Raw genomic sequence first — 23,372 nt, 5'->3', positions numbered from 1 at the left:
TGTCATTTAAAGACGACTCGTTATATCTTCACATGTAACTTTATTCTCCATCTTCATCATAGTCACCGGTACATACTTCCTTCAGTGGCTATGGGAAACAAAACAACGGAGTAATCATTTTCCCGCTACTCAACTCAGCGGAAAGAATACGTAAAGTGACGTAAAACAAAAACATTACGACAGGAAGTAATATACCTTTCAAAATAAAACTGAACGTATGTCTCTCATAGTGCTTACTAAAATAAATGTTAAATAAACAATCGGTGGATGAGGACACAAAACTTAACACCCGGTGAAGACAGATTAGCAAAGACACAAGATATTTTTTCTCTGGCAGATTGACTTGCCTTGATAATGTATTGCTTTCCTTCATACTGCGATTATAAAGCCCATTTGGTTGTAGCTGCAGTATTTTGAGCCCTCCAGGCCACCGTATTCTGCTTTAAGAAACGTCTCTCTGACGCCATCTCCTGTTTGTGCTTTAGTTTCGTTTCTGTAGGAAGAGCAGAGATCTCAGCGTCTCAGCGTCACTCTCTCGGTGGTACAACAGCAAAGTAGTAAGGGCTCTTCGGACTGCTAAATGAACCCCAGTAGGTCTCATTGTTTATTTTATTTCACTGGTTTTCAAGAGAATAGTTTTCATTTGGAAATGTGATTTAACTACTGAATAAAACTAACAAAGTCTTTTGTTAGGCCTGTTGGGTTAATTTCATGTCACATGCTGTTTTTCAGGAACAATTATCGCCGTTGGAGCGGGAGCAGGTCAGTCTTTAAAGCCTAGACTTTTTTTTTTTCTAAGTTATTGTTAATACACGATGGTCAGTAGAATATGAAGGGAGTAACTCCATTTATTGTTGTGTCATTGCACAAAAAACGTAACTATTTAACCTTATCAGGCTTAGAGTTAAATAGGCTATGTTTTTACGTGAGTACATTTATAGATCAGTAATCTCACTTCTATCAAAGTAATTTAACACAACATTCTAGCTGTAGTTCCCCCTGTGTGTAAACACAGCCTAAAGTTATTCTTAAGAGTCTATAAGATAAACCTAGGTGGGATTTATGACTCGTTCTTAAACTGCTGAGTTTTCACCTGTGCTCTCAAGTTGATAAATTACAGGTACTCCTAAATTAGGAGCATGTGCGCGTTTCTCCTAATTAACATAGCGAAACGCCCTTTTGCCCATATGAGGACATAAGACTGCAGTGCTGTGTCACAACAGAAGGCCAACAAAGGAGAGTGGAGAAGGCGACCATGAGGAGGAAATAAAGGGGAGAGCTTTCTGAGACTTCATAGTCCATCGTACTTTTTTGGTAACTAATATAATCATTGTGAAAAGAGACCCAAACAAAGCTAAAAAAGAGGGAAAAAATGGTTAAGAAGGCAAAAAAAAATGCATAAATGAATTAAAATCTCATCAAAGGGCAAAAAGAAGTTGCAGAGATGGCCAAAAAGTGGGGAAAATGGGGTAAGGTGGCAATAGAAGTGTTAAAAATGGGCAAATAGTGGCAAAAGGCAATGGGGGCAATGGGCTAAAAAATTACAAAAGGCTGCTAAGATAGGTGGGGAAATGTTGCAGAAGTGGGTTACCGTGACATAAAATGGCCCAAAAGGGGCAAAAAATAAAAAAAAAACCTGTAAAACAAAAGTAACAAAAATGGACAAGAAAGGCACATTTGCATTGAATGTTGCAGTAAAGGGCAGAAAGAAATTGCAGAGATGGAGAAAAGGGGAAAAATGATTAAAAATGGGGTAAGGTGGCAAAAAAGTGACAAATTGTTTTTTTTTTTTAAATGGTTGAAACGTGGCAAAAAGCAGCAAAAATTGACAAATTAGTGCAAAATGGAGGGGGTGTTGAAAAAAGATGTTGAGAAGGGGTAAAGTGGCAATAAATGGCAAAAAGGGGCATTAAAGCAGTTTAAATAAAGTGGCAAAAATGGGTGAAAGGGGCACAAACAGGAAAATAATGCCAAAAAAATTTTAAAATGTGGAAAAAAGCTGCAACAATAATGGATGACCTAGTAACAGCTTGACACATTTTTCAGCTCCAAATTAAGGTAACTGTTAGCCAAGATGCTAGCACCATTGCTACTGATCCAACACATATGTGTTAATACCATCAATAAATTACAACTGGGGAGGGACCATTCACTGGGTTTTAGGAGCTGTCTGGGGGAGAAGGAGCAAGATGTCAGTACTGTCTAAATTAAAATAAACCGTAAGAACCATTTCAGTATTTCAAAATACTTATAGATTAAAAAAGTTATTTTTAAGTCATTTATTTGTGCATACTATTGTTTCCTCTGCTGTTCTTGTCCCTGTGTAGTGGGTGCTGTGGCCCTTGCTCCTGCCGCTCTGGGAGCAGCAGGTTTCACCTCAGCTGGAATAGCTGCCGGCTCAATCGCTGCTAAAATGATGTCAGCTGCTGCGATCGCTAACGGAGGAGGTGTGGCAGCAGGAAGTATGGTGGCTGTTCTGCAGTCAGCAGGTAAATTCCATCAAAGTATAGAGCAGTGATACTCAACGTGTGGCTCTTTTGTGATGATTTGTGGCTCTTTCATCTCTTAATTTGAAATAGTATTCCAACAGAAAACCTTAAAAAAGAAAACTTTGACCTTAAAAAATATCCATGTCAAGTCACATAAATCAGTTTGTCAATCAGTTTCCCCTTTTCTTGCCACTTTTAATCAATGTTTACTGCTTTTACCACATTTTTGCCACTTCTTCTTGCCATTTTTTGTTTTTACCACTTAAACCTGCTTTTTGCTGTTTGCATTTTTCTCCCTTTTGCAATTTTTTGCCCATTTAATCTACCTATTATCATTAAATGCCACTTTTTCCCCCCATTTTTGCTCCTCTTTGCTGCTTTTTTCCCAAATATTTACCCATTTAAGTCACTTTTCAGAATTTATTTTTCTATGTTTTTTTGCTGCTTTTCCCCCATTTTTACAACTTTTTTTGTCACTTATTGACCATTTTTGCCACTTTTAACTTATTTTTATTGCCACTTTTACACTTTTTTTTGCCCCTTTTCACCCCTTGGATTAAGGCTCTTGCAAATGTATTTTTCAACAATTTGGCTCTTTGGTCGAGCAGGGTTCAGAAACATGTGACCTCAGACTCGTGTATTTATGTGTGTTCACGTAGTCAGGTATGAAACAACAATATAGAGGATGATGTTGCTCTTGAGTTTTTTTACATTAGACTTTGATACAGTGCAATCAAACAATATCAGTCTGTTCCAATACCGTTGTAACCTTGGCATTCGATATCGATTTTTTTTAATCACCAAAAATGTAACACACTTCTGTACAGTGGCTAATTTTAAAATAAATACATCTTTAACATTTCCATCGACAGTCCTGAGCCAGTGTCTGTGACATTTCAGTGTTAGAGATATGACTGAAGATGTAAAGTAAATAAACTTGCACTGTAATAAACAAAGTTCAAAGTTTCTAGTCATGCATTCAACTTGTGAACAAAGTTTTTCTTATTCCTGCTGCTCAGTAACGTAAAGCCTGTGTCATCTTGCTGCAGGTGCTGCCGGCCTGTCAACAACTGCCACTGCTGTAGTGGGCAGTGTTGGAGGAGCAGTGGGCTGGCTGGGAAGCTACTTATTCGGAAAATCAAAAAAGGAAGATAAAGATGAAGAGGATGAAAATGAATCACTTTGATTTTTATGTACTTTCTAAAGGAAAACATTGCATCCATTTACTTGTCAAACAGCTCCGCTGTAAATCTGTAAAACCTATGAAAGATGGTGGATTATTTATTCAGCTCGTATTTGATTTTTTGTGGATGTCTTTGTATTAATTAAAATCCAATAGTCCTGAAAATGTTCACCATCTGTTTTTGTGAATACAGGTTGTGTGAGGACCACTGCAGCCATACTGCTGATGTTCGTAATCATTAGCCCGCCTCCCTGATCACGAGCTGCTGAGGAGTCTTTAATTCCTGATTCCTTTTCTCTGTTTGACATGTCTATGTGAAAAGGTCTGAGCTTTTATTTCTGACCAAACTTGTTATAAAAAGACGAAGAACTGAGGCTGTGCTGCTCTTGATATGTAAAATGTAGCAGGGAAATACCACCATCTTGTGGTGGTAGTTTACTATTGCCTCAAAATTCACATAAATTATTTTTATTTAATTTATTGGGGATATAAGAAAAGTGTGTGATTGAGCCACTAAATCCCCAGATATAAAAAGTGTTCAGTATATGTCATCAAACTTCACTTTGAAAAGCAGCTAATTTATTTAAGCTTAATTTATAATGAAACTATGTAAAGCAAATGTACGCAGGAGTTTGGTTTTATGCATGGTGGTGCACATCAAATCAAAGTTGCAATGAGAATTCTGGATCTTTAAAGTGATCAGCTCACAGCAAGAATAGCCAGCTTTACATTTGGTACAATTTTTCCTTTAGATTAGCCAAATTCAGCAATGTTCTGACATAAGATAGATATCTGATATTATACTCCAACTGTGCATTTTTTACTTTAAAAAATTAAGTATTTTCATCACCCCAAAATGCCTTGTGGGTCAGAAGAAACCTGCTCATTGGCTGAGCTGTATGACAGCCCTGGTATTAAAATTTAATTTTGCACCATCAAAATTAAAAGAGCTGGCTCTTTGAACCGGCTCATTCATAAGAACACATCACTACACCAAACGTCTCTGATTTAACAAAAAAGCCAACTACAGCTACTGTGGTAAAACACAGCAAACCTCCCCCAACAGCTGACATGCCTTTAATGACAAGGAAAAGGGGCAAACCCAGCAAAAATGAGCCATGTTGACAAAGCACCATACTTTTGAAAGATTCTGCATGGTTATGATTTCCCCCAGCCTCTACAGCCTGTGGTTTGTATAGTGTTTTTTTATGTTATGTAAGAGAGCCACCACAATTCATGATCTACACATTTTTCCACTGACTCAAAGATGAAAGTTTGTCCTGACAGCAGGCCTTAATGGAGTTGGCTCCTTTACACACAAAATTGGACATAATTGTTGGTACCCCTTTGTTAATGAAAGAAAAACCCACAATGGTCACAGAAATAACTTGAATCTGACAAAAGTGATAATAAATAAAAATTCAATAAAAGTTAACCAGTGAAAATCAGACATTGCTTTTGAATTGTGCTTCAACAGAATTATTTTAAAAAACAAACTCATGAAACAGGCCTGGACAAAAATGATGGTACTCTTAATTTAATATTTTGTTGTACAACCTATTGAGGCAATCACTGCAATCAGCTGATTACTGTAACTTTCAACGAGACATCTGCACCTCTCAGCAGGTATTTTGGCCCACTCCTCATGAGCAAACTGCTCCAGTTGTCTCAGGTTTGAAGGGTGCCTCCTCCAGACAGCATGTTTCAGCTCCTTCCACAGATGTTCAATAGGATTTAGATCAGGGCTCATAGAAGGCCACTTCAGATTAGTCCAATGTTTTGCTCTTAGCCACTCTTGGGTGTTTTTAGCTCTGTGTTTTAGGTCATTATCCTGTTGCAAGACCCATGACCTGTGACTGAGACCAAGCTTTCTGACACTGGGCTGCCCATTTCTCTCTAGAATACCTTGATAGTCTTGAGATTTCATTGTACCCTGCACAGATTCAAGACACCCTGTGCCAGATGCAGCAAAGCAGCCCCAGAACATAACAGAGCCTCCTCCATGTTTCACAGTAGGGACCGTGTTCTTTTCTTGGTATGCTTCATTTTTGCATCTGTGAACACAGAGCTGATGTGCCTTCCCAAAAAGTTCCAGTTTTGTCTCGTCTGTCCATAGGACATTCTCCCAGAAGCGTTGTGGCTTGTCAACATGCAGTTTGGCAAATTCCAGTCTGGCTTTTTTTATGATTTGTTTTTAACAGTGGTGTCCTCCTTGGTTGTCTCCCGTGAAGTCCACTTTGGCTCAAACAATGATGGATGGTGCAATCTGACACTGATGTACCTTGACCTTGGAGTTCACCTTTAATGTCTTTGGAGGTTGTTCTGGGCTCTTTTGTTACCTTTCGTATTATCCGTCTCTTCGATTTGTCATAAGTTTTCCTCCTGCAGCCACATCCAGGGAGGTTGGCTACAGTCCGTGGATCTTAAATTTCTGAATGATATGTGCAACTGTAGTCACAGGAACATCAAGCTGCTTGGAGATGGTCTTATAGCCTTTACCTTTAACATGCTTGTCTATAATTTTCTTTCTAATCTCCTGAGACAACTCTCTTCGCTTCCTCTGGTCCATGTTTAGTGTGGTACACACCATGTCATAAAACAGCACAGTGACTACTTGTCACCCTTTAAACAGGCCGACTGACTGATTACAAGTTTGTAGACAGCTGTGATGCTAATAAGCGGACACACCTTGGTTGAACATGTCCCTATGGTCACATTATTTTCAATCTTTTCTAGGGGTACCATCATTTTTGTCCAGGCCTGTTTCATGAGTTTGTTTTTTAAAATAATTCTGTTGAAGCACAATTCAAAAGCAATGTCTGATTTTCACTGGTTGATTTTCATTGAATTTTTATTTATTATTACTTTTGTCAGATTCAAGTTATTTCTGTGACCATTGTGGGTTTTTCTTTCATTAACAGAGGGGTACCAACAATTTTGTCCATGTGTGTAGCTGCCAGTGATTGGTTTGTGTTTTTTTGCCCCATGAAAGAAAGAATATGAATATTAGATAATCATTCAAAAAACATTATGTTTAAATTTTGGGAACAATTTCATAAAAGTAAACAAATTATGTGGTAAAAAAAAGACTAAATTAAGACATAGTAAGTCAGAATTATGAGATAAAGGTCAATTAGCAGACAAAAAGACGTGATTAAGAAAAAAAAGAATAATTATGAGATTAAGTCAAATATGAGACAAAATGTCATAATCATTAGATAAAAAAGACAACAGTTTGAGATTAAAAAGCAACATTTTTTTTGCTTATATTTTTTAATTTTCAATAAACAATATAAATACAGGACAAGACCATTATTATCCCAAACATAACATTTAAAAAAGTGAGAAAAATAAAAAATAAAATAAATAAACTAATAAGGTAAAAAAACAAACAAAAACAAAACACAAAGCAACAAGACAAAGCCCCTTTTAAAAATAGCAATGAACTTTGCCATAAGACAGAAGATTATGAAGACTTTATAATAATTTATAGAGCGTTATAGAACAACAGACAGTCAATCTTTGGGTAGGGCAATGATCGTGTGTATTTTGTCTTAAGAGTAAGACGAATCCTGCTTGTTCCCAACCTTTTCCTTTTACAATAATTGCAAGACTTTAACACTGCCCAACAGTCAAGAAAAAGGCCCCCAAATTTATTCATAACATTCAAAAAGCAACAATTAAGATAAAAAGTCAATAATGAGACACAATGTAATAGTTATGACAAAAAAAAAAAATCATTAGATTAAAAAGCCATAATTGTTGTGTGGGTGTAATGGTAGGACTCAGGATGCGGAGACGATGGAGCAGATTTAACAGATTTATTGTGCAGGTAAGTGACAAGGGAGGGGGGATCTCAGGAGTCCAAGGGATAGTGAGAGTGTGCTGGAGCTGGCTGCGGTGATCAGGGCAGGAGGCACTGGAAAGAAGAGGGAGAGGCACGTTAACAACAAGAATCAAAATACAAGCACTGGAAATTACTCAAAAGGTTCTTCACAAAGAGCACTGGAAACTTCTCTGGGAGATCTCGAGAGAAGGAGCCTGGAGCTGACGTTTACCGTAAGGTAAGGTTGGCGAGACTCAGGCACTGAAGAGAGTTGCAGCAGGTCCTAAATAGTGATCCTCAATGAGTGATTCGCTGCAGGTGTGCGCTCTCCACAGCACCAGGGGGGGAGGGGTGAATGCCTCAGGGAAAGCAAAGAAAGTTAGCAGCCAGAAACAGCCTCCGGAACCGGAAGCAAACCAAAATAAGATAATACAACGACCAAAAAACACCACAGTACCCCCCTCTCAACGGACGCCTACTGGCGTCCTACCAGGTTTGTCCGGGTGGTCCCTGTAGAAATCTCGTAATAAGCTGTCGTCCAAAATCAGTCTCCTGGAGATCCAGGAACGTTCCTCCGGACCATACCCCTCCCAGTCCACCAGGAATTGGTAGCCCCGGCCTCGTGGTCGAACATCCAGGATCTTGGAGACAGTAAAGGCAGGGTGGTCATCGATGATCCGGGGGGGTGGAGGGGCGACGGTTGGAGGGCTCAGGTCACTGGTGGATACAGGATTCAATAATGACACGTGGAATGTGGGGTGGATCTTCATCGACTCGGGGAGTTTGAGCTGTACAGCAGAGGGGTTAATGATCTTGGTGATCTCGAAAGGTCCAACGAAGCGCGGGGTCAATTTCCTGGATTCGGTCTACAGGGGTAGGTCCTTAGAAAAAAGCCAAACCTTCTGGCCCGGGTGGTATTCGGGGGCAGGCGTGCGGTGTGCGTCAGCCAATCTTCGGTTACGCTCCGTCGTGCGTGAGAGCGCAGCCTTGGCTGTCCGCCACACCTCTCTGACGCGTTGAAGATGCTGCTGCACAGATGGTAGGGACACGGAGACCTCTTGTTCAGGAAACGGGGGGGCTGATAACCGAGGCAACACATGAATGGAGACATGCCGGTAACAGAGCAGGTGAGAGAGTTGTGAGCATATTCAATCCATGGTAGGTGAGAGCTCCAGGAGGTGGGGTGATGAGCAGAAACACAACGCAGAGCAGCTTCAAGGCTCTGATTGGCTCTCTCCGACTGGCCGTTGCTCTGCGGGTGGTAACCGGACGAGAGACTGACCGTGGCCCCCAGCTCACTGCAGAACTCCCTCCACACACGAGAAACAAACTGTGGTCCGCGGTCCGAAACAATGTCACAGGGGATGCCATGAAGTCTGAAGACATGAAGGACGAGAAGGTGAGCGGTCTCCAGGGCAGAAGGGAGTTTGGGGAGTGGGACGTAGTGTACGCCCTTGGAAAACCGATCCACTACAGTGAGTATGACAGTGTTCCCATCAGAGGGCGGTAGGTCGGTGACGAAATCCAAGGCGATGTGTGACCAAGGACGACCAGGAGTGGAAAGGGGGCGCAGCAGACCAGCTGGGGGTTGATGGGAGGATTTTCCTCGGGCGCAGATGGAGCAAGCGGCCACAAACTCCCGGGTGTCCTTAGTCATACCAGGCCACCAGAAGCTTTGCTGGAGGAAACTGAGGGTTCTCTGAAAACCGGGGTGGCATGTAAGTTTGGAAGCGTGGGCCCACAGGAGCACTGGAGAGCGAACCGAGTCTGGCACGTAAAGACGCCCCGGGGGACCGGTACCGGGATCCGGCTGGAGTCTCTGAGCATCCTTAACCGTCTGTATGATGTCCCAGGTGGCGGCTCCGACGATGCAGGACGGGGGAAGGATGAAGTCGGGCTCGAGGTCTTCACGAGAGGGAGAGTCCACACGAGATAGGGCGTCCGGTTTCGTGTTCCGGGATCCTGGTCTGTAGGAGAGGGTGAAGTGAAAGTGGCTGAGGAAAAGGGCCCACCGAGCCTGACGAGGGTTCAGCCTGCGCGCCGTGCGCAGGTAGGCGAGGTTCTTGTGGTCCATCCATATGATGAACGGGTGCTGCGTGCCCTCCAGCCAGTGCCTCCACTCTTGTAGCGCCCACACCACAGCCAGCAACTCTCTATTCCCGACGTCATAGTTTCTCTCAGAGGGGGACAGCCAACGAGAAAAGAATGCACACGGGTGAAGCTTCTGGGTCTTGGGGTCTCTTTGAGAAAGCACCGCCCCAGCTCCGGTCTCAGAGGCGTCCACCTCAACCACGAACTGGAGGGAAGAGTCAGGGTGTTTGAGGACGGGGGCAGAGGTGAACAGAGTCTTAAGGCGGGAGAAAGCCTCAGCAGCCTCTGGGGACCACCGATAGGGGGAGCTGGAGGAGGTGAGTCTAGTGAGGGGAGCAGCCACCCTACTATAATCCCTAATGAATCTCCTATAAAAATTAGCAAACCCTAGGAATCTCTGGAGCTCTTTGCGGGTGCTAGGGATGGGCCACTCAGTGACCGCTCTGATCTTGGCCGGGTCAGGCTGTAACTGTCCCTGGGCGATGATGAACCCTAAAAAACTCACTGAAGGGGTGTGAAATTCACACTTCTCTGGCTTGACAAATAACTTGTTCTCTAATAATCTCTGAAGTAGTAGCCTGACATGTTGTTGGTGCTCCTGGAGAGAACGAGAGAAAATCAGAATGTCGTCTAGATAGACAAACACGAACCGGTTTAACATGTCCCTGAGCACATCGTTAATGAGAGCCTGAAAAACTGCGGGGGCGTTAGTGAGTCCAAAAGGCATGACTAGGTACTCAAAGTGGCCAATGGGGGTCTTAAAGGCAGTTTTCCATTCGTCCCCCTCCTTAATCCTGATGAGGTGATACGCGTTTCTAAGATCTAACTTAGAGAACACTTGGGCGGAGCAGAGAGGCTCAAAGGAGGGGTCGATCAAAGGGAGAGAGTATTTATTCTTGACGGTGATGTCATTAAGGCCTCTGAAGTCGATACAGGGACGAAGAGTGGAGTCCTTCTTTTTAACAAAAAAGAATCCAGCCCCGAGTGGGGACGAGGAGGGGCGAATGAGACCTGTAGCCAGGGAATCATGAATATACGTCTCCATGGCCGATTTCTCAGGGGCGGAGAGGTTATAGAGGCGACTGCTAGGCAGGGATGCACCGGGGAGTAAATCAATCGCACAGTCGTAAGGACGATGCGGAGGGAGAGAGACGGCTAACTCCTTGCTAAAAACCTGTGCTAAGTCATGGTACTCAGGGGGAACATTGGACAGATCGGGGGGAACCGGAGCGACAGGGGGGCGACTAACTGAGGGGATCGCTGACCGGAGGCAGTGGGAGTGACAATGGACGCTCCAGTTGGTAATGGTAGCGGTTTTCCAATTGATCTGAGGGTTATGTAACTGAAGCCAGGGGAGACCTAACACAATGGGAGCATGAGGAGAAGGGATAACAAAAAGTTGGATACTCTCACGGTGATTACCAGAAATAATGAGGGTTATGGGGACAGTCCGGTGAGTAACTCTGGCAATGAGTCGGCCGTCTAAGGCGGTGACGTTCTTGGGAGCAGACAAGGGTTCTAGGGGGAGTTGGAGCTGTTGAACTAGGCTGTCCTGAATGAAATTATCATCTGCTCCTGAATCAACTAGTGCTTGTATGGGGACGGAATCGCGCCCCCAGAGGACACTGGAGGGAACAGCTATGCGCAGGGGAGGGCTAGAGGAAGAGGGGGTCTGGCTCACACGAGTGCCCTCGTTCACCGGGTGAGCCCTCTCTTTAGGCGTCTGGGGACAATTAGCAAGAAAATGGCCCGCCTGACCACAATAAATGCATAATTTCAGACTAAAACGCCTTTGGCGTTCACTAGGGGTTAACCTGGTGCGACCTAATTGCATGGGCTCGTCTTCAGGGGTATAGGGAAACTCACTGGGAGGTCTCGGTCTCACTGGCGAGGAAGGAGTGGGTTGACCAGAAGGGGGTGCTACAGGACGGGGCCTGAATGACCTATGCTGACTCCTCTCCCTCTGCCTTTCCCTCAAGCGATTGTCAATGCGGATGGCTAAAGATATAAGGCCCTCGAGGGAGTCGGGCTCGTCCCGAGAGGCTAGTTCGTCCTTAAGTTCTTCAGAAAGACTTCTCAGAAACACACCCTTAAGTTCCACCTTCCCCCACCCGCTCTCTGAAGCTACAATGCGAAACTCAATAGAAAAATCTGCCACAGACTTAGAACCCTGGGAGAGGGAAAATAAGCGTTTTGCTGCTTCTTGGCCCTGAAGGGGATGATCAAAGATGTGACATAATTCACTAGAAAAGTCAGAATAAGAGGCTAACACTAGGGATTCACTATGCCACACAGCAGTGGCCCAGCGGGAGGCCTTCCCACGTAACAAGTTCATAACGAAAGCAATCTTAGCTCTGTCAGTGGGGTAACTCAAGGGTTGCTGGTCAAACACTAGGGAACAACGTAACAAAAAACCTCTGGCGTTACCAATCTCTCCTGAAAAGAAATCTGGGTGAGGGACTTGAGGCTCTCTAAAGTGGGGGAGGGGAGGTGAAGGTGAAGGATCTACTGAGGGTGGCTGATTGTTAACAGGTGGAGGCTCTGGAGAAGGGTGGTGAGGCTGAGTGGCTGAGAGTAACTGTTCAGAGATGTTGGAGACCTGGGGGTTGAGAGTCTGTAGAGATTGGATGATACCTTTGAGAATGGATTCGTGCTGGCCAAGTCATTGTCCTTGGTGAGTGATTGCTGTTTTCAGGGTGTCCGAGTCCGCTGAGTCCATTTCTGGCCTGAGTCTTCTGTTGTGTGGGTGTAATGGTAGGACTCAGGATGCGGAGACGATGGAGCAGATTTAACAGATTTATTGTGCAGGTAAGTGACAAGGGAGGGGGGATCTCAGGAGTCCAAGGGATAGTGAGAGTGTGCTGGAGCTGGCTGCGGTGATCAGGGCAGGAGGCACTGGAAAGAAGAGGGAGAGGCACGTTAACAACAAGAATCAAAATACAAGCACTGGAAATTACTCAAAAGGTTCTTCACAAAGAGCACTGGAAACTTCTCTGGGAGATCTCGAGAGAAGGAGCCTGGAGCTGACGTTTACCGTAAGGTAAGGTTGGCGAGACTCAGGCGCTGAAGAGAGTTGCAGCAGGTCCTAAATAGTGATCCTCAATGAGTGATTCGCTGCAGGTGTGCGCTCTCCACAGCACCAGGGGGGGAGGGGTGAATGCCTCAGGGAAAGCAAAGAAAGTTAGCAGCCAGAAACAGCCTCTGGAACCGGAAGCAAACCAAAATAAGATAATACAACGACCAAAAAACACCACAATAACTGGATCGAAAGTCAATTATGGGACAAAATGTCATAATTATGACATTAAAAGACAGCATTTTCATATAACAGTATAATTCTGAGATAAGGATTCTGTGATGAGATAAAAATCCTCATTCAGAAATAAAAAGAAGTCCTTTATGACATAAATTTCAAACTTAGAAGATACTGACTTATAATAATGAGAAAAATCAGAGATAAAACAAAAAATCATAATTTATTTCTTTCTTGTTTATGCCCATCTAATAAGTTTGACTTTTAACTCATGAATCACTTTCTGATAATTTCATTTATTCTGATAATTGGAATATTTTTTTTCCATACTTTTAACTTTTTATTAATTATTCCTGTAATTAATTATGACTTACTATCTTGTAATTTAGACTTATTATCTCATGTAATGACTCACTATCATGTCATTTTTGATATTTTATCTCACATTGTTGACCTTTTAACTGACATTTTGTTTTTACTATTTAATTTACTCTAACTTAGTATGACTCACTATCTCAATGATGACTTTGTGATAATTTTGACTTATTCTAAGAATTTAGAATTTTATCTCCTACTTATAACTTGCTGTCTCAAACGTATGGCCTTTATCTCATAATTTTGCTTTACTTTCTCATATTTTTGCACTTTTAACTTATAATTTTGTCTGTTTATCTTGAAATTATAGCTTTTTTATCTTAAAATTGTGTCCTTTTAGCAGATTATTATGACTCATAATTTTGACTTCTCTTATTATGACTAATTATCTGATAATTTTTTCTCATAATTTTGATATTTTATCTGAATTTAGGAAATTAAGATAAATATTGCATTTGCGATTCGACATACTTTTTTTTTCAAGTTCCTCATTTTATGTGTTTTTACAGCAAACACAAGCAATGAACAATTCAATAACCAATCCAATACTGGACTGAAAATGTACTCATTTATTTAACCTAAAGCCTTAAAGAAATAATCATTAAAACTAGGGCTGAACAGTTTTGGGGGGAAAGCATCTATTGTTTCGACTCATATTGCTGATGCAATGTGATTTTTTGTTTTAAAGGTCGTTCTAATTTCACATAAGAAAAAACATTTACAAAAATAAGAAAAGTTATCGTTTTTGCAAACCATTCTACAAAAAAGTGATGCTTTCATGTCTGCATGATGTTTAGAGTATAATCTCTGCTGCAAAAAACTATATGAAACAGCAGCCTGTTGTGGAGGGACAGCAAGAGGGTATCGCAGACATCCGTGTTTGTTTGTTTGTTTCGTTACTGAAGTCACGTGATCACACGGGGTCGTAGGCAGGTCGGCAGCTGTGTCAGTGACCTGACAGTCTGGCTGAGTTGTCTAGTGTGTGCGTTCAGACGATTAAAGGTGAAAAATCGTTTGAAATTGTCCTGATATCTGTGGTCATATTTAAAAACCCTTCAGTGTGTGGACGGCTGTAGGAAACAGGGCTCAATGTCGCCCTCTCTAGTCACGTAGCCTGGTTTCATTTCTGCTGAAATGATACCAACACTGTATAAAAGCCTTCCCAGTGATAAACCCAACCAGAGAAGAAAAGACATGGACCCGTGTGAGTATCTCTGAAAATATCTATTTTTCTTTTTAAATGTTGTATAGTTGCAGTCATTTTAGAGATAGAAACTGTTGATTTGACTTTTCATCTTGTGTTTCAGTTACAGCTGGGGCTGCTATAGCAGGAGGAGGTAAGACATTTAGAGTTCTGTTTCCCCTCATTTTCCCCCCAATTTCGAACCAGTTCTACCAAGCATGAGCTATAATAACGTGCACTGACTAGATGACATTGTAGTTAAATATTTGCTCTCCTGGGGTCTTATTGTTGTGCAGCTGCTGCTGTGTTTGCAGCTCCTGCTGTTCTGGGAGCAGCAGGGTTCACATCAGCTGGGATTGCTGCAGGTTCACTGGGGGCTAAAATGATGTCAGCTGCTGCTGTTGCTAACGGAGGAGGTGTGGCAGCAGGAGGTGTGGTGGCTGTTCTGCAGTCAACAGGTGATGTAATGTTTCAATAAATTATTGTTAGTTCTTTATTAATTTAAAATTTCCACCATTACATGAAGGCTTATGATCTTTCATCTGCTTATGTACCATGACTCCCCTACAAAAAAGCCTCTTGGACACAAACAAGGAGTCCACCTGCTTCTACATAAGTCTTTTTAGGTAGTGTTAAATGCCTTTAACTGTCAGAGGAAGTGAAGAAAGGTGATCAGGTTGAATGAAAAGAACATAATTGTTCTCTCTCTAACCCTGATATACATAGAGAAAGTAAAACCATAAACCATTTATTATATTTGCTGTTTTAAAATGATTCCAGCACCAAAATGTGCAGTTTAGATAGATGTTGGGATGCCTGAAACTTTAAAACATTCAAAGGCCATGGCAATATTTTGATTCTGAAAAATTGCCAATATGTTTGTGCAACTGAGACATTCCTGTTCCACATCTCTGTCTTATAAAATAGGTGCAATCATGATTATTACAATAAAAGAGATTGTGTCCTTTCTAAAAGCTTGGTGACTTTTAAACATTTTCCCGGCCTTACTGGAAAGCTTGTCATGGATCATTTATGTGATTAGAGTGTGATTACGCAGTGTCACAAGTTTGGCTGACGTGGTGCTATAAGTGTTAAGTAACTTCATAAAAGCCTGTGTAATCTCTTTTTAGGAGCAGCCGGCCTGTCCGGAGCTGCCTCTGCAGCTGTGGCCAGCGTTGGAGGAGCCTTGGGCTGGCTGGCAAGCTCCATCTTCTGAGAATATGAAAGCTACAAGACTCATCTGCAGCGCTTCTACTTTATTTCATTATACTTTTATTCTATTCAAATGAAGTTCACTTAACAACCAAACAGTCCTTTTCTAATGTTAGACAGCAAAACACTTTGTGCTGCATGCTAAACCAGCAAAGGATTGACTGTCTTTCAGTCAGCTGTTCTTGTTTAGAAATGCTGTAACACAGGTGATGTTTTACCTGCTGGCAGTGCTGCTAAATCTGCTTTAATTCATTTTACCAGCCAAAAGAAGTGTGATGTGAAATGTTTCCCTCGCTACAGGACAATTAAAAAAAAATCAAATTAATCTTTGTATGAGAACCATGAGTGCTGAATAAAAGTCTGTTACTTGGTGATGTATTTCCCTGTAGTCTGTCTGTTTTTTTTTAACTCAGGCTTTGTTAAGATCATGAACCAGTTAGGAGGAGAATTCATGTTTTACCAACACAACATGAAGGACATTGAACTGAGGAGGCTTGGCTGCCAAAGATGCAGTATTCCATGAGCTATTTCAAGAGTAAATTATTCCTCAATAAATAAAAACAGACTCAAAGAAAAGCTTGTTAGTACAGAATCTCTAAGTAGGATATACAGCTACTTTTTATGACTCATTCTCCCCTCTGGTGACTACAGGTCATATCCGGTTGCTCTAGGTCTGCACTTCTGCTGTTTATCTCTTAACTGCAAAAGCCAAAACAAGCACAACAGGCTTAATTTAACCCATTAGTGTGGATAAAGGCAGCACGGCAGGCCACAGCCTGGCCCTTCACACTGACCAGGATTTTGCTTTTCTTTATTAACAGCTTGTTAAAATAAAATTGTCATTTTGTGATAAGCCGAAATCTAAGCTGGGACCTTGAGAAAACCAAAATTACTGGTTGTCATTAAAAAGATTTTTGAATCTTTTTAAATCCCTAATGACAATGTGTGGCATGTTTACATGTTATAAACACAGTAGCAGGGGTGGAAATGATCTAATTACATTTACTCATTACTGTAATTGACTAGTTTTTATCTTGTACTTTTCTGAGTACATTTTAAAACCAGAACCCTTTACTAGTACTTAAGTGAGTTTAAACCAGAGTACATTTACTTTTACCTGAGTACAGTACTTGTGTACCTTTTCCACCTGTGTTGACTACACACAGCACATAATGAGAGAATGATTCCACCTCAGATCCTAAACAGTGTTGTTGGACACATTTGCACCATGAGTGACGTTATCCACTGAGTTAGAGTTTCTGCCCAGTTATTTAGTCTTCATAGTGAACGAAGGGTCAGCATGTTGTAATAAAAATACCGTGTGATGTACCAGGGACAAAACCTACTTTTCTTTGAAGAAACATTGAAGAAACAAAGAGTTAAGTTTTTCCTGCAGGCTTGAAGGAGTGCCAGAGCCAAACTTTTTCAGCAGCTCTTTTGTAGTCCCGTGTTTAGTCTTTTCTCGCGTTGTCTTATTTTAGTTGTGACTCCCCACATCAGGAATGCTGGTTAACTAGACTTTGAACTGATGTTTTTCTGAGTTCAACCTAGTTTCATTTATCACAGATCAATACCTTTAAATAAGTAGAGACATTGTGAAAGCACTTTTTAAAAACTGCACACTCTGAATCATTGAAAAGGCATTAGTAGACCAATTTAAAGGATTGACTCTTTTTATTTAACAGAATTTTATTGAATTTTTAAAGGGTCAACAAAGAATACATACAGTTTGCCATCTTTTGTGTTACATTAAACAAAATTATAATAGTAATAATAATTACAATGTCAAATGGTAAGGTTGAAAAAAGTAATAATAATTTAAAAAAAATAAAATAATACTGCCATCCAAATAGGTACAACTCTCATAGCTGCCCACCTTAACTACCCACTTTTGTTACCCACCATTTGCATAGTCACTTTTAGTTTTACCCAGTGATGACACTGACTGGATGAAGATTGTTGGTCACTCAGTAATCTAACAATTAAGGGTCAGTTTAATTACCTCAAGGTGTATTAACAAAATAGTGTTTAAGTGGTAAAACAAAAGATATAAATTAAGGACACTCATGAGTTTGCAGGAGATATGTTTTGCCATTTTATAGAACTTTGGCCCCTCAGCACCAGCTGAGTCAGTTCCTCTGGCAAATACACGAGCAAAGGAGACCACATCTCTGTGAAGTATCTCTCATTTCCCTTCAGTACTGCACTGATTCTTTCATGAGGGAGAACCCTAAATATCTCCCTATACCACAATGTGGCAGTTGGGGGCTTATCTTTTATCCAGTTAATCAGAATACATTTTCTGGGCAGTTGTTGTAACTTGTTACAAAGTTTAAATTCTAAATATGTTAAAGTTACACTCTTAGAGGGAAGGCCAAGAATGTAGGGGCCTGGCTCTCTCTTAAGTTTCACCTTAAAGATGCTGCTAAGCTCCTGAGATATTGTACTCCATTGTACTGAATCAGTTTGCATTGCCAGAGGTAATGATAATAGGTGCCAACCTCTCTTTGACATTTGTTACAGAAGGGAGAAATCTGGTGATCCATTTTGTGCAGTATGTGAGGAGTTAACAAACGGTGAAGTATTTCATACTGTGTCTCTCTTAACCTGTTACAAGATTGACTCATTTTAAAACACATTAATTACTTTTTCTCAAAGACATGATTATGGCAATTATGAACAGGTTTTGCCTTGAGATCTTGATTCACTTGTGCTTCATTAATGCTTAACATGTGCAGTTTAGATAAATGTCTACACCCAGTGCTGGGAGTGGGAGAAGGAGGAGCTGGATCTGATCTGGTCTAACAACTCTTAAGAGTTTCCGTGTTTCATTTCTCCTTTAAAATAGCATTTAGACACAAGCGATTAAAAACAAAGAACATCTTTATCGATCTATTTATTAAACTCTATTGCTGCCATTCTTGGCCAGGTCTCCCTTGAAAAAGAAATCTTCGATCTCAATGGGAATAACCTGGTTAAAAAAAGGTTAAAAAAAAAATAAAATCAGGAAGTTACCAGTGGGGAATTTTTATTGGAGCTCTGCTTTTCTCTGTTTGACCATTTCTCCCAAGTCCTGTACAGGCTCATAAATGAAAATAAATCTGAATAAAACCCCACAATAAAACATGATAAATATGAGTGTGAATGCAACATGTTCTCCTGCTGACTGACAAGGAGCCTGTGTGGATAAATAAATAACTTTAAATACAGAAGGTACAAAACAGCATTGCTATAGGAAAATTCAATCATTTAAACTAACTCAGCAGAAAGAAAGAAATAATTTTTTATTTTATTCTTTTATTTTCTAACTCGTGCAAATAGAGAATATGAGAAAACGAAGAATTAAATCAATTTTTGGCTGTTTTTTTTTTCTTTTTCTTTTTGATGCAGTGAACGTGTCAGACAGTAACTTGTAATTTTACTTGGATATTTGTTTTTTCACAAGGGCCTTTACCGATGCATATAAAAAAGTTCTAGAAGAAACACTTGCAGCCAACAAAAATCTACTCAAAAAGAAAAAAAAGAAAAAAGAAAAACAAATGAAAAAACTCAAAAAATAAATAGAAAAGTAAAATGAGTAAAATTGAAATCAAAATTAAAACATATCAATTAAATGACCAAAAAAAAAGATAAGAAGTACATAGATTAATTTCATATTTACTAAACAAATAAAACTAAAAAATGATTATATTGAGATAAATAAAAATAAAAAATAAATATATATCAAATAGTTTAAAATAAAAAAGATATAAGAATAAAAATTAACAAAACAGTTTTAATCAAATAACAAAAAAAAGAGTAAACAGAAGAAGTGACCATATAGTGGTAGTGAAAGATTACAAGAGGTGTTTGTTATCACGTTTCTATTGCAGATTTTGTCCTTTTTGTCCCTTAAGTTATTATTTATTGGTGCCTTAAATTCCCCACATGAGGAATGCTGTTAAACTAGACTTTGAACAGATATTTTTCTGAGTTCAACCTAGTCATTAAAACAATTGTGTATCATTTTCTAAAAATATATATCAGCGAACATTCAAACAAACAAATAATACAAGGCATTTTTATCTGATAGTTGAGGGTGTGTGTGGATCTCCCTCACAGTCAGTCATGACTGACATCGTCATAAATGTTTATAACTTGAGCACATCTGGGTTAAGAAGCTCATGATGCTCTCTTTTGCCGAGTTTCATTTTCCCTGAAATGATACCTAACACTGCCTCAGTATATAAACCCTTCCTCGCTCAAGTCTCAGGAGTAAAACATGGGTCTCTGTGAGTATCTGCTCCTTTGTATAATACTCTTAGACTTCTTTGAAAGTATTGACATTGTTGCCTAAATGTTCAAATGTCTCAAACAGTGATCTTTGGTTTTTTTTGTTCATCTTTTAGTGACTGTTGTTGCCGTTGTTGGAGGAGGAGGTAAGAGCTATTGTCAGTTTTTACTTATTCTGCTTGAACAGTTTTAGTTGCAAAAGTAAGTTTTGTATTTAGACAAAGAGCAGGAATTACAGTTTTTTTTGAATGGATTTGTTCCTTTCCTTTGTGTCTGTCTTATGAAATGTGTGTTTTTAAAATTCAGGTGTGTTTAGGTCTTATTAATAGAACAAAAGAGATTGTATACTTTTAAAACTCTTTATATAGAAATTTGGCAATATAATGCATCTAAATAAGGCTTAAAAAATTAGAGTAAAATCATTTAGTAAGTTTACATGTATGTAGAAAAGTCAAGTTATTGTGTTATTCCAACTAAAACTGGACTTTAAATATTCATTTTAACATATTATTCCTTCTGAAATTGTATAGATATATCATCTAATGCACCTGGATCAGGGAAGGGACATTTTATTTACAAAGAGAGCCACAGTAATTTTATTGCCAATGTCTAAAGGTCAAACTGTTCCAGATTGTTTTTTCACAATTTCATTTAGTGATGAATATACAAAAGGTTTTACAGAAAGACTTGCAGCAAATAAAATCTTCAAGAAGAAAAATAATTAAATTAAAAACTCAATTAAATAAACAGAAAAAAATGAACTTAAAATTTACAAAAAAATTATTTAATAATGTAATTTAAAATTAACATGACATAAAGATTAAATAAAATAAGTCAATAAATATACGACAAATATAAAAAATATATTACATACATTTTATCATATATTAATAAATCTAAAATAATTCAAAATAAATTGAAAAATGAAAATAGATTAAATTTGAATAAGATAAACACATTTGAATAAAAATTTAAAAGATCAAAAGAAACTGAAAACAAGTTTAAGTTCATTTAATCTGCATTAGTTTCCACAGTATCCACGTATGTCACCACATGTGGCCCTTAACATTACTCAGTGCGGCCCCCCCAAGTCAATTCAATATAAATTATAACCTTAAAGGGAAAAAAAAACAATCGACCATGAAAACAGAAACATTTCTCTTACAGTCTTTCCCTCCTGACATATGACATATTCTCTTTAGTTTTTTAATTGATTAAACAATTTTTTAAAAAATCAATTTCTTTTGTTTTTTTATTCTGTGTATAACTTATTTGGTTTTGTTTATATTTATTTTTTAAATGATTTTTGATTAGCTTGTAATATGCTTCATTTTGTTTTTTCATTTAAAAAACAATTAGAAAATAATTTATTTACTTCTCAATTTGTTTTTTAATTGAATTTACTGATTTATTAATTCATTTTTTTCTAATGTATTTTTAATTTAATATTTTTCCTTGATTTAATTGCTTTTTTTCTTTTTAGTAGATTTTATTACTTGCAAATGTTTCTATAAAACCTTTTTATATTTATCACTGAATGCCCTTGTAAAAAAATAAATATGCACAGAAAATAACAAGTCACTATCATAATTCTGTTTTTCTCATTAAGTTAACTATTTCCATTTGCACTTGAGTTCAAAAACATAAATGTTGGCATAATAAATTATGCTGAAAGCAAAACCATTAAATTATTATTAATCACAGGGCTTAAATTGAAAATATCCAACAATCTTCAACAATGTGGCAGTTCAGTATTGGCAACAAAATTAATGTGGCCCTCTCGGTAACCAAAGTTGCCCATCCCTTATGTTTATACTGAGTAAACCACTTTTGTCAATTCATGGATAAATTTCCTGTGCTGGAGGGGAAAGGCTGTTAAAAAGTACTGGATATGCTGAAGTTTAAGGTCTTTATTTTCCTCAAGGCTAAAACAATTGACAGGAAGAGAGAGAGGGGTTTAGATAGTAATTCATTATAAACTGAACTATAAACTGAATGCTTGTGGTAACTATGTAGCACAGCTTAATCCACTGGCTTTCTATGAATATGTCCCATCAGCAGAGGATCTATGCTGGCAGCCTTGAGCATCATGAAGATGTATTTATTAGCACTTTTCAGCTGACATAACGCCATTTACTGCTTCCTCCCTATGATTCCTGTCACCAGTACAAACTTTCTGTCACTCAGCCACTGGAGCAGCAGAGACTGCCTGTGACGTCATACACTCTGTTCAGGAAAGTCTTCATTTTAATGTTAAACTCACTGACCATCGGGTTCAGTGTCCTGACCTTTAAACTCTACTGTTCCTTTTCATTCACCGCCAATTATTGTCATGGTACGCTTTCACCCAGTAAAGGACGAGGCCAGGGAGAGGTACCCAGATGGATTGCTCTCATCTGTAAGGACAGTAGTCCTGTCCTGTTGGAGTTTAAAAAAAAAAAAAAAAATTTTAATTTTTTTTTTTGGCCTTTATTGATAGGAGGGTAGAGGGTACAGTGGATAGGGTTTGAAACAGGAGAGAGTGTGGTGAGGCATTCGGCAAAGGGCCATGGGCCGGATTCGAACACGGCCCATACATGGGTAGCGCTGTAGACCACCTGATGGAGCTTTAACTGTAGCTTGATGTATCTGTGCATGTAAACAAACTGATAAAGAGGCAAAGTCTTTCTCTGCTCTGGTCTCGTCCGTGTGTAGCAGGGGCCGTGGCTGCAGCTCCTGTGGTGCTGGGAGTCATTGGGTTTACCTCAGCTGGGATAGCTGCTGGTTCTATTGCTGCCCAGATGATGTCTGCAGCTGCCATCGCTAATGGAGGGGGAGTGGCAGCCGGAAGTTTGGTGGCTGGTTTGCAGGCAGCAGGTAAAAAAAAAAGCATTATTTGATTTAAAATGGTTTTAGAATGGTGAGGTAAGCAAAGTATGTTAATAACTCTTATGAATAAAGCAAACAGTCATACTGCATTATAAATGTTTGGTCTTTTGCTCTCAGAGCTTCCCTGTAGCTCCGTATGCTGATCAATCCCTCCTCTGTTGTTTGGCTGTAGGTGCTGCTGGTCTGTCAGGAGCTGCCACAGCAGCTGTGGCTGGTGCTGGAGGGACTCTGGCAGGGCTGGCTGCAGTTCTCTTCTGAAAACTATGAAGAATAAAAGATGAAGTTTGTTTGAATTCATTCAAAAGAAAGAAGCAGTTTTAATGATCAGGCCTATAAACTAAATTTATTAAAAGCACTTTCTCACATTCAGTCAGCTGATTTGTTTGGTGAATTAAACGCCTAAAACAGATGGACTGAGTGTCATTTGTAAATGCTTGCTTTCCTCATAATGTCAAACACAAAGGTCTGAGTGAGCTAATGAATGAGTACAAGTAGTTCATTAACCTTTTTAAAGCAGTGTTTTAGTTTTTTTTTACATAATAGTTGGGCTTTAATATTAACAAAATGACAAAGATGAGTGTGCCTGATGATAAGGTCAAGAGATATGATCAGTAGTACAG

At 39.5% G+C, this 23,372-nt stretch overlaps 3 protein-coding genes across 3 annotated transcripts; all 3 read left to right on the top strand.

The window, feature by feature from the left end:
* The first annotated feature begins 456 nt into the window (after window positions 1–456).
* Window positions 457–3,841, top strand: LOC121525928 (interferon alpha-inducible protein 27-like protein 2A). The gene is made up of 4 exons (XM_041812148.1): window positions 457–590; window positions 733–762; window positions 2,328–2,489; window positions 3,539–3,841. The coding sequence occupies exons 1-4, from the start codon at window positions 581–583 to the stop codon at window positions 3,673–3,675; spliced, it is 339 nt and encodes a 112-aa protein (XP_041668082.1). The 5' UTR covers window positions 457–580; the 3' UTR covers window positions 3,676–3,841.
* A 10,327-nt stretch (window positions 3,842–14,168) lies between these two features.
* Window positions 14,169–15,990, top strand: LOC121526447 (interferon alpha-inducible protein 27-like protein 2). The gene is made up of 4 exons (XM_041813047.1): window positions 14,169–14,421; window positions 14,525–14,554; window positions 14,697–14,858; window positions 15,531–15,990. Exons 1-4 carry the CDS (start codon window positions 14,352–14,354, stop codon window positions 15,614–15,616), a joined length of 348 nt encoding a protein of 115 aa, XP_041668981.1. The 5' UTR covers window positions 14,169–14,351; the 3' UTR covers window positions 15,617–15,990.
* Window positions 15,991–19,784: 3,794 nt separating this feature from the next.
* On the top strand, window positions 19,785–23,161 carry LOC121526618 (interferon alpha-inducible protein 27-like protein 2A). The gene is made up of 4 exons (XM_041813274.1): window positions 19,785–19,883; window positions 20,001–20,030; window positions 22,579–22,740; window positions 22,925–23,161. The coding sequence occupies exons 1-4, from the start codon at window positions 19,874–19,876 to the stop codon at window positions 23,008–23,010; spliced, it is 288 nt and encodes a 95-aa protein (XP_041669208.1). The 5' UTR covers window positions 19,785–19,873; the 3' UTR covers window positions 23,011–23,161.
* Window positions 23,162–23,372: the final 211 nt, after the last annotated feature.

The sequence above is a fragment of the Cheilinus undulatus genome, linkage group 18 (assembly GCF_018320785.1).
Source record: "Cheilinus undulatus linkage group 18, ASM1832078v1, whole genome shotgun sequence".
NCBI classification, from domain to species: Eukaryota; Metazoa; Chordata; class Actinopteri; order Labriformes; family Labridae; genus Cheilinus; species Cheilinus undulatus.
Note: the sequence above shows the minus strand (reverse complement) of the source record. Positions and strands in the feature narration are given on the sequence as shown.